We start from the raw sequence: 12,552 nt of genomic DNA, 5'->3' as shown, positions 1-12,552 counted from the left end.
CATGTAATTTAAACTTCGACTAGTGCTAATTAAGACCATAAAAGGAGCCTTCAAGAGGCAGACACCTACCTAAGGTAGTTTTACCTTAGGGTTCGCATCGTTTCTTTCACCAAATGTGGATCTAGTGCCGCACACAATCAACAATCAACAATCAACTGACAGCTAGCAAACACCTCCCCGCCATCACCTTCTCGACAGTATTCTACCCCTGTCAATACAGTCAAGATGGGTACCGCAGCAAGACGGGTCGCTGCTGTTCTGGAGATACTTGATTCAATCGGAGAGCATATTAGGGACCGGAAGACCCTTTGTATTCTCTGTCGTACGAGCAGAACCTTTCACCTGGTATTTGGTCGACACCTTTACCGTCACCTCGACAGGAGCAGTGACTCATTCAATATTTCGCCATGTAACCCGAATCCCATTTACACCAAGAGCCCTTATTCGGGTGCAACGAACGGAGAGAATCCAACTTCAACGGAGTTCAACGAGAGAACACGACAGCTCATCAAATCAATGCGGTGCCTGAAAGAGTTCGAGCAAGAGTCCTAGCACCCATCAAACATCGAAACGATGTTTCTAACAAATCTCATATTTCAGCTGGGGTTTTGCGTACAGACTGGAGCAGGCTACACTAGATTGTCTGCGGAGATTACGTCCAGACCTAACGACCCTTCAGGTTGCATGTGACGACCCCGAAGAGACCACGAATGTACTCCGAGATATCTCCAATGACAGCTCGGTGTCGCAATATCGGCCCGAACTTCAGGTTTCTTATTTCTGTAACTTGCGATACCTTGCTGTCAAGAACTTGTCCGGCGATCTGTCCAGGTGGCGGCGACAATTAATACAACTTTTGCTGCACTCAAGGTATGCCGAACCCTTTAGGTCAAGATATGCAAATTGCTGTTCACTGAAATGTTATCGGCACATCAAATTTTGTGTTTCTTCCAGCTGACCATGCAAAAGAGCCCTTGAAAGAATTAGAACTTTAACTTTCAACTGAAACTGTGTGGTCATATCAGGCCCGAAAGCCCTTGATCTTGCAGAATTCTTCGATAAGATTTGTGAAGAGTATGTCGAGAGCGGGGGGAACCTCTACATCTCAAAATCCTCGACTGTGGCCAATCCGTCTACCCGTTGAATCGCCAGCACTTGACGGGGCTGGTCGATTTGGCTTGTCTTGAGGTAGTGATGATTGACAACAATTACAAGCTGCATGAGGACCAAGACGTCTTCTAGCTCTGCACCGACAACAGCTGTAAAGTTGTGTTTTCAGCTTTCGGCCCAACATCATGTCCACGCCTTCGAAAGCTCAAAGTGTCTTACTACTGCAAGGGCGCACACGAACTTCTCTGCGAGTTTGCCAAACACCCGTCTATCTCCTGTAATCTGGCATTCTATGTTGCTACCCCAGACGGGGTCTTTGATCCAGCCATGCTGCTGTGCACTAGCGAAGAACATCCGGAGCTACCCATCAAGCTGAGGATGATGGAGGTGGATCTAAACCGCCAATGGTACACATACGATCGGTCTGCTAAGGAGATACTCAAGGATCTGGTACTGTCTAACGGTGGTTCGTTGGAGGCGCTTGTTCTGAATATTTCAGACCAAGATGCAGACTAGGTCGAGGAAGAGGATGGGATCCTACCACAGGACTTGATAGAGCCTATTCCGTCTTTTACCAAGCTCACACAGCTAGCGGTCGACAATGTGTCCCAGTATGAACAAGATCTTGAGGCGTTGGCAGAAAAGTTGGCATTTGCTTGTCCAACCCTACAGCATGTCCGCTTGAACTACGAAGCCTTCAAGGTACGGCGATACGGAGCGGGACTCTGGGACGTGAGCGTGGAACTAAATGGAGGGCCAGAAGGCCCTGAGTTGTTGGAATTTTCGTATTTTCGTGCGTCTGCGTTGGTGAATTGAGCTACATCAAGTGGATATCCATATTTCAATGAGAGACTTTTCAATACCAGATTGAATGAAGAGAGTTACCAAGCTTAAAATGCCGAGCCGTCTATTCTCCACCGAAAAACGTAAATGACTTGAACGCGCGTTCCAGACTCATCCTACTTGCTGACCGGCACGAGCTGCAAGATCTTCGCAGGGAGAAGACATTCAGGGAGTCAGGCGTGTCAGGTTGAGAATTTCAGGATCAAAAGTCGATGGAAACAAGAGGGAACAAAGCTTATTCACGGTTCGGCTCCACATTAACGTCATGTATCGGCGCCGAGATGCCGCGTTTGAGCACACCGATCGGCGGTCATGCCGGGGCCGGAGGTGGGGCATTTCTCGGCGCAGGCAACACCCGCCGTTTGACAGCTCACCGTGGCTGAAATTGCGGAGTTAGGCGCCTCAGCACAGGCAACATATTGGGGAAAGCATCCTGCCGTTATGAAACGGCATTGCGAACATCGGTGAACGATGCTGTCCCGACGGTCACGGAGCCAGATTCGGGTGCCGGAACGGGGGTGTTGGGAGATATTCACCGGCCTATTGGCCATACCACCACTGTCATGACGTCGAAGATCATCGCTTGTGTGGCTGTCGGTACGGATAGTGGGATATTAGACGTCTTGGACTCGGAGCAAAAGCTCCTGTGCCAGAATCAGGTTCGAGTGCTGACTTACATCAACACATGTTTGATCAACACCACGGCCACATAAAAGCCGGCCGGTGAATGAACCTCATGCACCACTCTTACTGTGACTGAACAGACCCAAAATCAAACTACAAAAAATACTCAAAATGAACCCCTCGGCAGCAAGAGCTTGCCGCTTCGCCTCAAGGCAAGCCCGCCTCTCCCAAAACATCACCCGCTCCAAACCACCAACCCCCCTCACCTGCACACCAACCACCACCCGCCTCCTCCACACCTCACCACCCCTCCTCACAAAAGTAAAACCCCAAAACCCGGACCCCACCCAAAACAAAACCTCCCCACGCGTCTCCCCCTCCGAAAACATCGGCCGCCAACGCTTCTCAGACTTCGACCTCGGCGGCAAAGTCTACATCGTCACCGGCGGCGCCCAAGGCCTAGGCCTCACCCTCGCCGAGGCCCTCGTCGAAGCAGGCGGGAAAGTGTACTGCCTGGACCGACACCCCTCCCCCTCTGACCCAGAGCAATGGGAGCAAGCCAACTCCCGCGTCGTCCCCTCCTGGGGCGGCTCCCTCCACTACTGCCAGCAAGATGTCGCCGATATTGACTCCCTCAACTCCCTCATTGCGAAGATTGCGGATGATAATCAGCGGTTGGACGGGGTGGTGGCTGCTGCGGGGATTCAGCAGATCACCCCGGCGATGGAGTACACCCCCGAGGACGTCGCCAAGATGCTAGAGGTGAATTACACTGGTGTGTTCATGACTGCTTCCGCAGCAGCGAGGCAGATGTTCAAGCACAAGACAAAGGGGGCGAGTATTTGTCTTATTGCCAGTATGAGCGGGCTGATTGCCAACAAAGGCTTGCTCAGCCCGGTGTATAATTCCAGCAAAGCCGGTGTGATTCAGTTGGCGAGGAACCTGGCCATGGAATGGAGCCCTACGAGGCCGGATGGCAGTGGGGGGATCAGAGTGAATTGTATTTCTCCTGGCCATATCCTTACGCCGATGGTGCTCAAGAACTTTGAGGAGGTGCCCGGGCTGAGGGAGAAGTGGGAGGCGGAGAACATGATGGGAAGGCTGGCGGAGACGAGCGAGTTCAAGGCTGCGGTGCTGTTTTTGATGGGTAAGGGGAGCAGTTTCATGACGGGTGGGAATCTTGTTATTGATGGGGGTCATACGGCTTGGTAGTTGGGAACAGGGATATGGTGCCTGTGTGCATGAAATAAAGATTAATTCTTGTCTGCTACATATACAAAGCGAGCCTTTCTCCTATTTCAAAACCTTAAGTGCATCCAATGTTCTCCATACTAAATATACCGCTCGGCATCACGGCGAGATGTCTAATACCAAAGATCGTACAGTATCGTTTGTCGGCCTCAAGCAGCCTGTCCAGAGGTGGTAGCCTGTGCCGAAGTGTTCTCTTCCGCTTCAACAGCTGATCGCGGGACAGAGTCACGCCCCAAGACCTTGATGCCAAATTCGAACGAGATACCTCCTATTGGGACAATCGGGACAGGAACACGCGCACGATAGGCGCCGTTGTGAGACGAGAGTTCAGGCCTTGACCACGGAAGGGATCGCATGAATGCCACGAACTGTCTTTTGGTCCACATAAAGTTGAGATAAACAAGGACGGCGTGTGAGGTGCTAAAGTGGTGAATGTCAGGCATTGATCAACGACAATCATAGAAAGGCACTTACCAGACACCCAGAAAGAAAAACAAGCCAGTGTAAACGAGGACAAAGAAGCGTTCAACCCAGGCCAGACATTCTGGATCGGCAGGATACCACTGCTGCCCATCCCAACGCTGGCATTGATGGCTGCCACCGTCTCTCTCCATTATATCGTTGAGTGCCATGAAGAAGAGAAATATAGGGAAGGCGCCCACGAGATGTAGCAGACCACCGAGGAATGGAGGTCCTATTAGTCGGCGGCGGAAATGAAACACGAGAAAGTTGGCCAGTCCCCAAATGACAGTCAGAATTCCCTATAGCCTTGGTCAGTGTTGCCACGAAGGTTGAAACAACAGAGACAAGGCAAAGTGATACGTACAACCGTCGTTGCGGTCGAGGCTAATTCACGCACGACATAAGGAGGCCACCACGACTTGGGCGGATTGTGGACGAGGGGCCCGTAAACCAAAGCCAGCCCAACAGCGCCAAAAGAAGTGACTACACTGCCCAGGTGAGCCACAGCAGCGAGCTTGAGCTCGGTGGGGCCTCGAAGGTTGAGTTGGTCCTCATTCTGAGTCTGCTGGGTTTCTGCGTCCGTGGCACGCGCTGGAGTGCCGCCTTCGGTGTTGCTTTCCCGCAGGAGTGGGGTGGTCTCATTAGCAGCCATAATTGTTGAATACAAAGGCGTGAAAGAAACAAACTATCGGAACAGTTCAAAGAGGGGAAGAGATGTCGTCAAGTTTGACTTGGTTGCCTAACTGAGGTGGCCTCATTGTTTGGGTGGGACTTGGGATGCTTGGCATCTTGCACAAGTTCCCAACCGCAGCTATCACCTTGGCATACAGTACCTTAAGTAACACAAAGATCTGTGTGACTCCTTTGGCACTCTGCAAGATAATATCTTGGGGTCCACGGGGCCAGCTGATGGGTCTTCCGTGTCAGATTGAGGACGAAAAGATCATTGGTTGCTTGCCACTTGAGATTGTGCGTTCCGACTGTTCGGTGCGCTTACCAAATGGCAGTTTTCCCCGCAATGCCAGGTGGACCATGGCCTAACCACACGGCCGACTTTTCTTTATTTTCACCCACAACGGACACAAGTTGCGATCGAAAATTGCTTGTTTCTGATGTCAGAACAATCTGTCTCAGGAAGAACTGGGCGGCAAATTCACTTTTCTGCCCCTTTTCATAGGGCTGGATGGCTGCCTCTTTGTGCAACGGTACATTCTTGCAAATCTCCAACTCGGATTCACCAGACCCTGTCTGCCTTATTGAGACATTGCTCGGATTGTGCGGCTCTTTGTACCTGCAGTCATCTCGCAATCGAGACCCCGAGTATTAGACGCGCGGGTGTCTGCTCCAATTATGCCGCCAAGCCCAACTCGGATTACACCGACTCTGCAAGGTCCTGGCGACTGAGATCGAGTCCGAGACAGGTGATGCGGAGCAACTTATCTTTCCACCTTCAAAGGCTGCCCTGTCCAGGGTTGAGAAAGTGACACAGGCAACTAGCAGTCCATCCTGCTGCTTCACTGGTGCGTTGTCAAGTCGCTGCCGTCGACGTTCGACAACCCCCAACAAGGCATTAACTTGCTTCAGCCTGTGTCTCCTCTTCGCCTTCATCAATGCTACCTGTCAGACCAACCCCAATGTCCCGGCAAATCTGGCAGCGTGACACGACCTTTCGCTTGGTCTCTTGGGGGCCGCCGGTCTCTCAAGGGCCTTGGCGAACGTCTTATTTGGGCATAACAATCTCGCGCTACTACGCGCGCAGACCGACGACGAGCCAACAGCTCTTCATTAGACCAATACTTTTGCTGTGTCTGCAGGCCAGGAACATTCTGGGCCCCTGGCCCCTTGCTGCGCCGCTCCCACGCGGTGCTACATAGTGGCGTGCGCAGCGAACAAGGATGAAACCATCATCAGCCTTGGAGCAGCATCAGTGCTTTCTCTTAAGAATATGGCCCTGTCTCTTGTTGCACCTCCTTGCACTTTTCTCACCAATCTCGCCAGCATCTTTCAGCAACTCCAACATGAGGTTACACACGGCAGTCGCCTGCATGGGCCTTGTGCAGTTATCGTGGGCCGTCAAAAAGTGCTACTACCCCAACGGTGTTGAGGCCACGACCGACACGCCATGTCACCCCGAAGCAGAGGACAGCATGTGCTGTTTTAAAGGGGGGTCGTATGGGCGGGCCTGTCTGTCGAACAAGATGTGCCAGGCTCCGGATGGGAAGATTATCAGGGGGACATGCACTGATCGAAACTGGAATTCGCCAGAGTGCGCCTCTTTTTGCATGAGTTCGTTCATCCTGGTGTGTTATTTTGGACTGGTAAGGGCTAACACCGAAGGAATAGATGTCGGCGGCGGGGGAGCAAACCTCATATCATGCTCCAATGTCACAGACAAAGACACGTCGTTTTGTTGCGAGAAGACAGAGACGGGGAGGTGCTGCGATGATGGGATAGGGCGATTCGAGGTAATGCCGCCGAGGCCGGTCACGTTGGCTCTTTGGGATTCCAGCGAGGGGTTTTACACGCCTTTGGCTCAGGTTTCGAGTTCGAGTTCCACTTCGACGACAACTAAACCCTCAACGCCGTCCTTCGAACCTAGTCCGACCACAGCGACAAACGCCAGTGGCCCAAAGGAGACTGGATCGGGCGACAACGGCTCGCCGGGTGGCTCAACGAGAGATGGCTCAACAGGGGGCTCAGGCCAAGACCCAGGCCCTTCGTCCTCATCATCAGGAGGCGGGCTTCCCGTAGCAGCGCAGGTCGGTATTGGCGTGGGCGCAGCTAGTGTTGTCATAATGGTCTCAGTTATTGCATGGCTGATGTGGAAACTCCACAAGACCAAGAGGGCTTTGGTCGAGCCGGTGGCACCTTTTCTCGATCCGTCACAGCAGAAACCCTCTCCGTATCTTCAGGAATGGCACAAGCAGCAGCAGCAGCAACAACAATACCAGAACGCGACGGAACTGCGAAGTGGGCGGGATTGGGATCAGGCACATCATGGAGCAGCGACACCTGGGTCAGCGGAACTGGCACATTACGGCCCGCAGGTGTCTGCTGAGTTGCCGGGGGTGTCGAATCGATATGCTTGAGGCTAAACCGGGGGTATCATTTATTATCACCTAATTACACGGTTCTTTTACATTCTTGCACAACCTTACAATAGACTACCAAATCTCTTTCACGTCCCACCGCCCTGCCTCTGAGACCAATAGTCATGATGCGACAGCACCACCCACCCATCTTTATCTGCCCCCTCCAACGGGGCGATGCTTAATTCGGTATCGTCACCATCGGAAGGAAGCCTAACAATATTGGGCATTCGCACTTCTTTCAGGTTTTTCTCCTGATAAGCCACTTTGATACGTTCGAGAATGGCGCCGAGAGAAAGTGGGCCGTTGGTGGGGAGAAGGGCTGTATACAAAGCCTCGAGGAAGAGAAGCTGCCAGTTGTTGCTTTTGGAGATATCCTTGTCGCTGGCGGCGAGGACTAGGTTGGTTCCGCTTGAGTTGTGAACGGGTTGGTTGGGAGGTTGGTAAGTTGCATTAAAGATTTGGAGAGGGTATCGAAGGGGGCTTGGACGAAGCGGGTTTGGAGATTGGGCTCCCTGAGGAGGGAGTTTCGGGTTGGGTTCTGGGGGCTGTAGAGACGGAGGTTGTTGGAGGTATCTTTGCCAGTGACTCCATCGTATATGATGATCACGAGTTCTTTGTGGTTTTTTGGGTTGATGTTGAGGAGGAAGTTGTTGGTCATGAGCCAGCTGAAGAAGGCGCTGTTGATGGTTTCGGCTGGGTTGGTGGGTTACTGGAATTCGTAGGAGTAGACAACGAAGTTGTAGGTGTCGCGGAAGAGGTCCTCGAGGTTGCGCATTATCTTTGTGCGGTTGATGGCTTGGGGGTGGTCGTTTTTCCAGGAGAGGAGGAGGACACGGATGGCTTGGTATCCATAGACAAATCTTTGGCTGTCAGGGGTTGTTGCTCTGGGGGAGGTCGCCATTGAGTCTAGGTTCGGGATGTCGTCAGCCTCTTCTTCCCAGCTGGCTAGACTTTGGAGCCAGTTGGTTATCTCGACACGGCCAGGAGCGGGTTTTGAAGGTGATCGGGTGGTGTTTGTCGCTAAATTGCAAAGGTCCCGCGCGGAATTGGTGATGCTGGCACAGGCTTCGGGTATGGCGTGGGACTCTTCGAGCTTTTCGTAAAGCTCGTATGCTTTGTTCATGAGGTTTCGACTCGGCGGTTGTACTGAAGTTGATTGTGCCATCATGATATGTAGCAGCGAGGACTGAATCTGAGAGTCCAGAGGTAAGGCCTTATTTGAGGATATATTCTGTGTTTCCTATTCACTCGCCCATCGAGTTGCTCTCAAGGCTTTGGTCACCAGGTCCACCAAGGCAGAGGATTTGGGTTGCTCTTTTCTGAAGTTGGTGAGTCGGATGAATGCTCACAAATCAACAACTACTTCTGAGGCTTCCTTCTGCTCTGGACCCGAGTGACTGGGCCACATGATGGGACGATGATTTGATGTTGAATCAGGAGGATGATTGTAGGCAAGGAGAATTGACGACATGTTGGGTGGCTCTATCTTGGACATGGCTTTTTTTTAGGGGGGGGAGGGGGGAAATCAGGTTAACCTCAAAGAAAAATTTTGCGTCTGAAGCCTTGACACCCACGCTGTGATACTTTTCTTCAGCCTCACGACTTTGTGGCAATGGTGGCGAACAACATGTGTGTGGGTCAGTATGTGAAGTTTATTTCCAAGCCCATGGTATCAAACAAGTTCCAAACAGTGATTACTTTTGATATTTTGGTTGCATTTCACTCTGAGGTCAAGACAACAGAGGCAAGACGCTATTAATTCCGAATATGCTATGTCTTTCACTACATCTCATGAATAACTTTCACAACCGGGCTGGTTCGAAATAGCGTTGACGTGTGGTCTGAGGCGCAAGAATAAGTGGACTCATCTGTCCCACTTCTTAATTTGAGTTTCCCTTTTTGGCATGCCGATGGCTTTTTCACCAATCAAAGCCAACCTCCCTCGTGCAAGCCACAAGGAGATTCCACACTTCAACGCAAAATCCCAACCGTTCCAAAATACACTGGGGACCATTCGTCTGTTGGCATCAAAAAGCTTACCTTCCTTCACTGTGATTGATGCGCTTCGGACTACTCTAGTGTAACCAACGCGATGCCAAGAGCTCCACCACACGACCGTTTGTACCCTTGTCTCCCAACACTCTTGCTCTTGTCTTTCTGACTCCCTCGCATCCTTCTTCCTGGCCTTGACGTTGGACCCTCCAATCTTTCTCGTGTCTCAAGTGCATTCTTCAATGGGCGGCACGATATTAACTTCACGTTTCTCGAACAATCCTGGCGCTGAGCACTATGCGCGCATATCCACGCCATGAGACTGGAATATATTGCCCTCCTCGCCTAGCCTCGCCAGTGACGTAACCCTACTCAGGTCGATGTTTCCCTGGTCCACATCGGCACTCGAGACCGCGATACCGCATCCCGTCACGATGAAAACAAACAATCTTGGACAGCTCGATCCAGAATGAAACGACGGTCCAGAAGGCGGCATGGCAATCGGGCCTCTTTTGCAAAACAGTCAAAAATCTCTCGGCGGCTGATCGTCCCGAATCCATGTCGCATGACAGAGCCCCCTGACAATCGGTTCACAGATTCCGGGCTCGCTGTTGTGGGGTGCATAACTACAGTAACATTGCAATGGTTAAATGCAACCAATACACCCTATTGGCCCAACTAATTTGGGGATAACACCTCTTTGAGAAGCCGGACGCCACTATCCGCGCCTTGCCCGGGTTGATGGACAAGCCAATATCAAATGGGCCAGCTCAAGTGACCTTCGGTTCCCGGGCCGCTGGATTTGGCGATGGACACATGGAACAGGAATCCCACTTCAGGTGCCGGAAATGGAACCTCCACGAAGGACAAGACCACCAAGGACTGACGTATCACTCTATTGCCGCTGCCACCTGCCCGGTTTGCGCTGTGGGCTGGCGGACATAAGAGGAGGCTGTCTCCAGGCGTGGTTCTCGGGCTCTCTTTTCTATTCAAGCTGTGTCAAGTTGGCCAAAGAAACCACCAAACCAGTTTCGTCCAAACACCATCCTCAACCATCACCATGAAGGGACTCTTGAGCGTTGCCGCCCTTTCGCTGGCTGTCAGCGAGGTTTCGGCCCACTACATCTTCCAGCAGCTCTCGACCGGCAGCACCAAGCACGGCGTGTTCCAGTACATCCGTCAAAATACCAACTATAATAGCCCTGTGACCGACCTCAGCTCCAACGACCTCAGGTGTAACGAGGGTGGTGCCAGCGGTGCCAATACTCAGACCGTGACCGTCCGTGCTGGGGACTCTTTCACCTTCCACTTGGACACTCCTGGTATGTCATCCTAATCAGCCAAACCATTTATACTTAGTCTAACACCCCATAGTCTACCACCAGGGTCCTGTCTCCGTTTACCTCAGCAAGGCCCCAGGCTCAGCTTCCAGCTACGACGGCAGCGGCACCTGGTTCAAGATCAAGGACTGGGGCCCGACCTTCCCCGGCGGCCAGTGGACTCTCGCTGGTTCCTACACTGCTCAGCTTCCCAGCTGCATCACCGACGGAGAGTACCTTCTCCGCATCCAGTCCCTCGGCATCCACAACCCATACCCCGCCGGTACTCCCCAGTTTTACATCTCCTGCGCCCAGATCAAGGTCACTGGTGGTGGCAGCGTGAACCCATCCGGTGTTGCTATCCCCGGTGCCTTCAAGGCCACCGACCCCGGCTACACCGCCAATATCTACAGCAACTTCAACTCCTACACCGTCCCCGGCCCATCCGTCTTCTCTTGCGGCTCCAACGGCGGTGGCAGCTCCCCCGTTGAGCCCCAGCCTCAGCCCACCACCACTCTCGTCACCTCTACCCGTGCTCCCGTCGCCACCCAGCCCGCTGGCTGCGCCGTTGCCAAGTGGGGACAGTGCGGTGGTAACGGGTGGACTGGCTGCACCACTTGCGCTGCTGGCTCTACCTGCAACACCCAGAACGCTTACTACCACCAATGCGTCTAAGTCTGCGGTGAGATGGCGATGATGTGAGAGAGATACCAAAGAATAGAGAAGGGGAGACATTGAGTGACAATACTTGCATAAAGACGGGGTTGCATGAAGGGGGTTTGGTTGGGAATTACTTTGGCTGTATATATTCTCTTCTAAATATGTCCCATTGAGGAGTTGTTGACCATGCGTGCCCTTCGGCTGGTTGTCAAACTACCTTGTAAACTGGAAACATAGGGGCTGTGTTGATTTGACTATCCAATCGCTCTGATTTCCTCTGCATCCAAATCATCAAACGAGCTTGAACCCGCTCAACACGCCTCTCTGAAACATACACTCAGGATCATGCTTCCCACTGACAGCCTTCAACCCCTCAAGTCTCTCGCTACCGTATTTACCGTCTGTATTCCATTGTCTAAAGTTGGCATGCTTCCATAACATCGTTTCCAACGTCCTTTGTCAACGAGAGGGAGACACCGTATCTATCAAGATTCCCGCTCAACCCTACCCCAATCTTCCCATTACCACCACCGGTCCTAATACAGCTCACCTCAACAACTACGCTCTGTTGTATCCCTTCATACAAATCTCCCCCACCCCCATGATCAATCTTATTGCACCCTTGTAGATGAGAACCAGACTCAGCATCACCCCCACACAACCGATCCCACCCGACGCCACCACGCTCCCCTCTTCAATCGAGAAATTCCCAAAACTAACTTTGAGGTAGACTGATCCGAAGTTGGTTAGGGGTGTGTCCCAGGCGTGTCGCATTACGCCTTCGCTTACTTGGTTGAGGGGGTCGATCGATTAGCTCCTGGGATGTTTGAAGGATGGAAAAGGGTAGCGAAGGGAGCATACGAGAGGAGCAGACGCCCGTGTATACTGCGGCGAATATCCGGGCGATGGTGACGGATACTTCGCGTTGTCAGGGTCAATCACTGTACTGGGGATGAAGGTCGGTTGGTTGGTAGGCAAGGTGCTTGCCATCACCGAGGCCGAACTGGCGTTTTGACCGATGCACCACCATGATCCGAGCAAGAAGAAACGTCAGAGAGGTGACGCATAATATGATGCCAACCACCTGTACAACAGTGAGAAGAGATGGGTGGGTTGATAAGATTTGTAGGTATGCCACTGTTCGGATCTGCCACAGGGATATCCGACAGCTTTGTGCTTGGTGGTATACCTTCCATCCT

The 12,552-nt window shown here is 52.3% G+C and overlaps 4 protein-coding genes across 4 annotated transcripts; 3 read left to right on the top strand and 1 right to left on the bottom strand.

The window, feature by feature from the left end:
- Positions 1 to 2,748: 2,748 nt before the first annotated feature.
- PODANS_1_16330 (uncharacterized protein) lies at positions 2,749 to 3,789 on the top strand (the record flags this gene model as incomplete). The annotated part of the gene is made up of 1 exon (XM_001907037.1): positions 2,749 to 3,789. The coding sequence occupies one exon, from the start codon at positions 2,749 to 2,751 to the stop codon at positions 3,787 to 3,789; it is 1,041 nt and encodes a 346-aa protein (XP_001907072.1).
- Positions 3,790 to 3,977: 188 nt separating this feature from the next.
- On the bottom strand, positions 3,978 to 4,942 carry PODANS_1_16320 (uncharacterized protein; the record flags this gene model as incomplete). The annotated part of the gene is made up of 3 exons (XM_001907036.1): positions 3,978 to 4,248; positions 4,303 to 4,589; positions 4,655 to 4,942. 3 exons carry the CDS (start codon positions 4,940 to 4,942, stop codon positions 3,978 to 3,980), a joined length of 846 nt encoding a protein of 281 aa, XP_001907071.1.
- A 1,243-nt stretch (positions 4,943 to 6,185) lies between these two features.
- Positions 6,186 to 7,379, top strand: PODANS_1_16310 (uncharacterized protein; the record flags this gene model as incomplete). Its single annotated transcript, XM_001907035.1, has 1 exon — positions 6,186 to 7,379. The coding sequence occupies one exon, from the start codon at positions 6,186 to 6,188 to the stop codon at positions 7,377 to 7,379; it is 1,194 nt and encodes a 397-aa protein (XP_001907070.1).
- Positions 7,380 to 10,434: 3,055 nt separating this feature from the next.
- Positions 10,435 to 11,368, top strand: PODANS_1_16300 (uncharacterized protein; the record flags this gene model as incomplete). Its single annotated transcript, XM_001907034.1, has 2 exons — positions 10,435 to 10,696; positions 10,749 to 11,368. The coding sequence occupies 2 exons, from the start codon at positions 10,435 to 10,437 to the stop codon at positions 11,366 to 11,368; spliced, it is 882 nt and encodes a 293-aa protein (XP_001907069.1).
- Positions 11,369 to 12,552: the final 1,184 nt, after the last annotated feature.

This window comes from Podospora anserina, chromosome 1, assembly GCF_000226545.1.
Source record: "Podospora anserina S mat+ genomic DNA chromosome 1, supercontig 4".
NCBI classification, from domain to species: Eukaryota; Fungi; Ascomycota; class Sordariomycetes; order Sordariales; family Podosporaceae; genus Podospora; species Podospora anserina.
The sequence above is the reverse complement of the archived record's forward strand: the minus strand, read 5'-3'. Positions and strand labels throughout refer to the sequence as shown.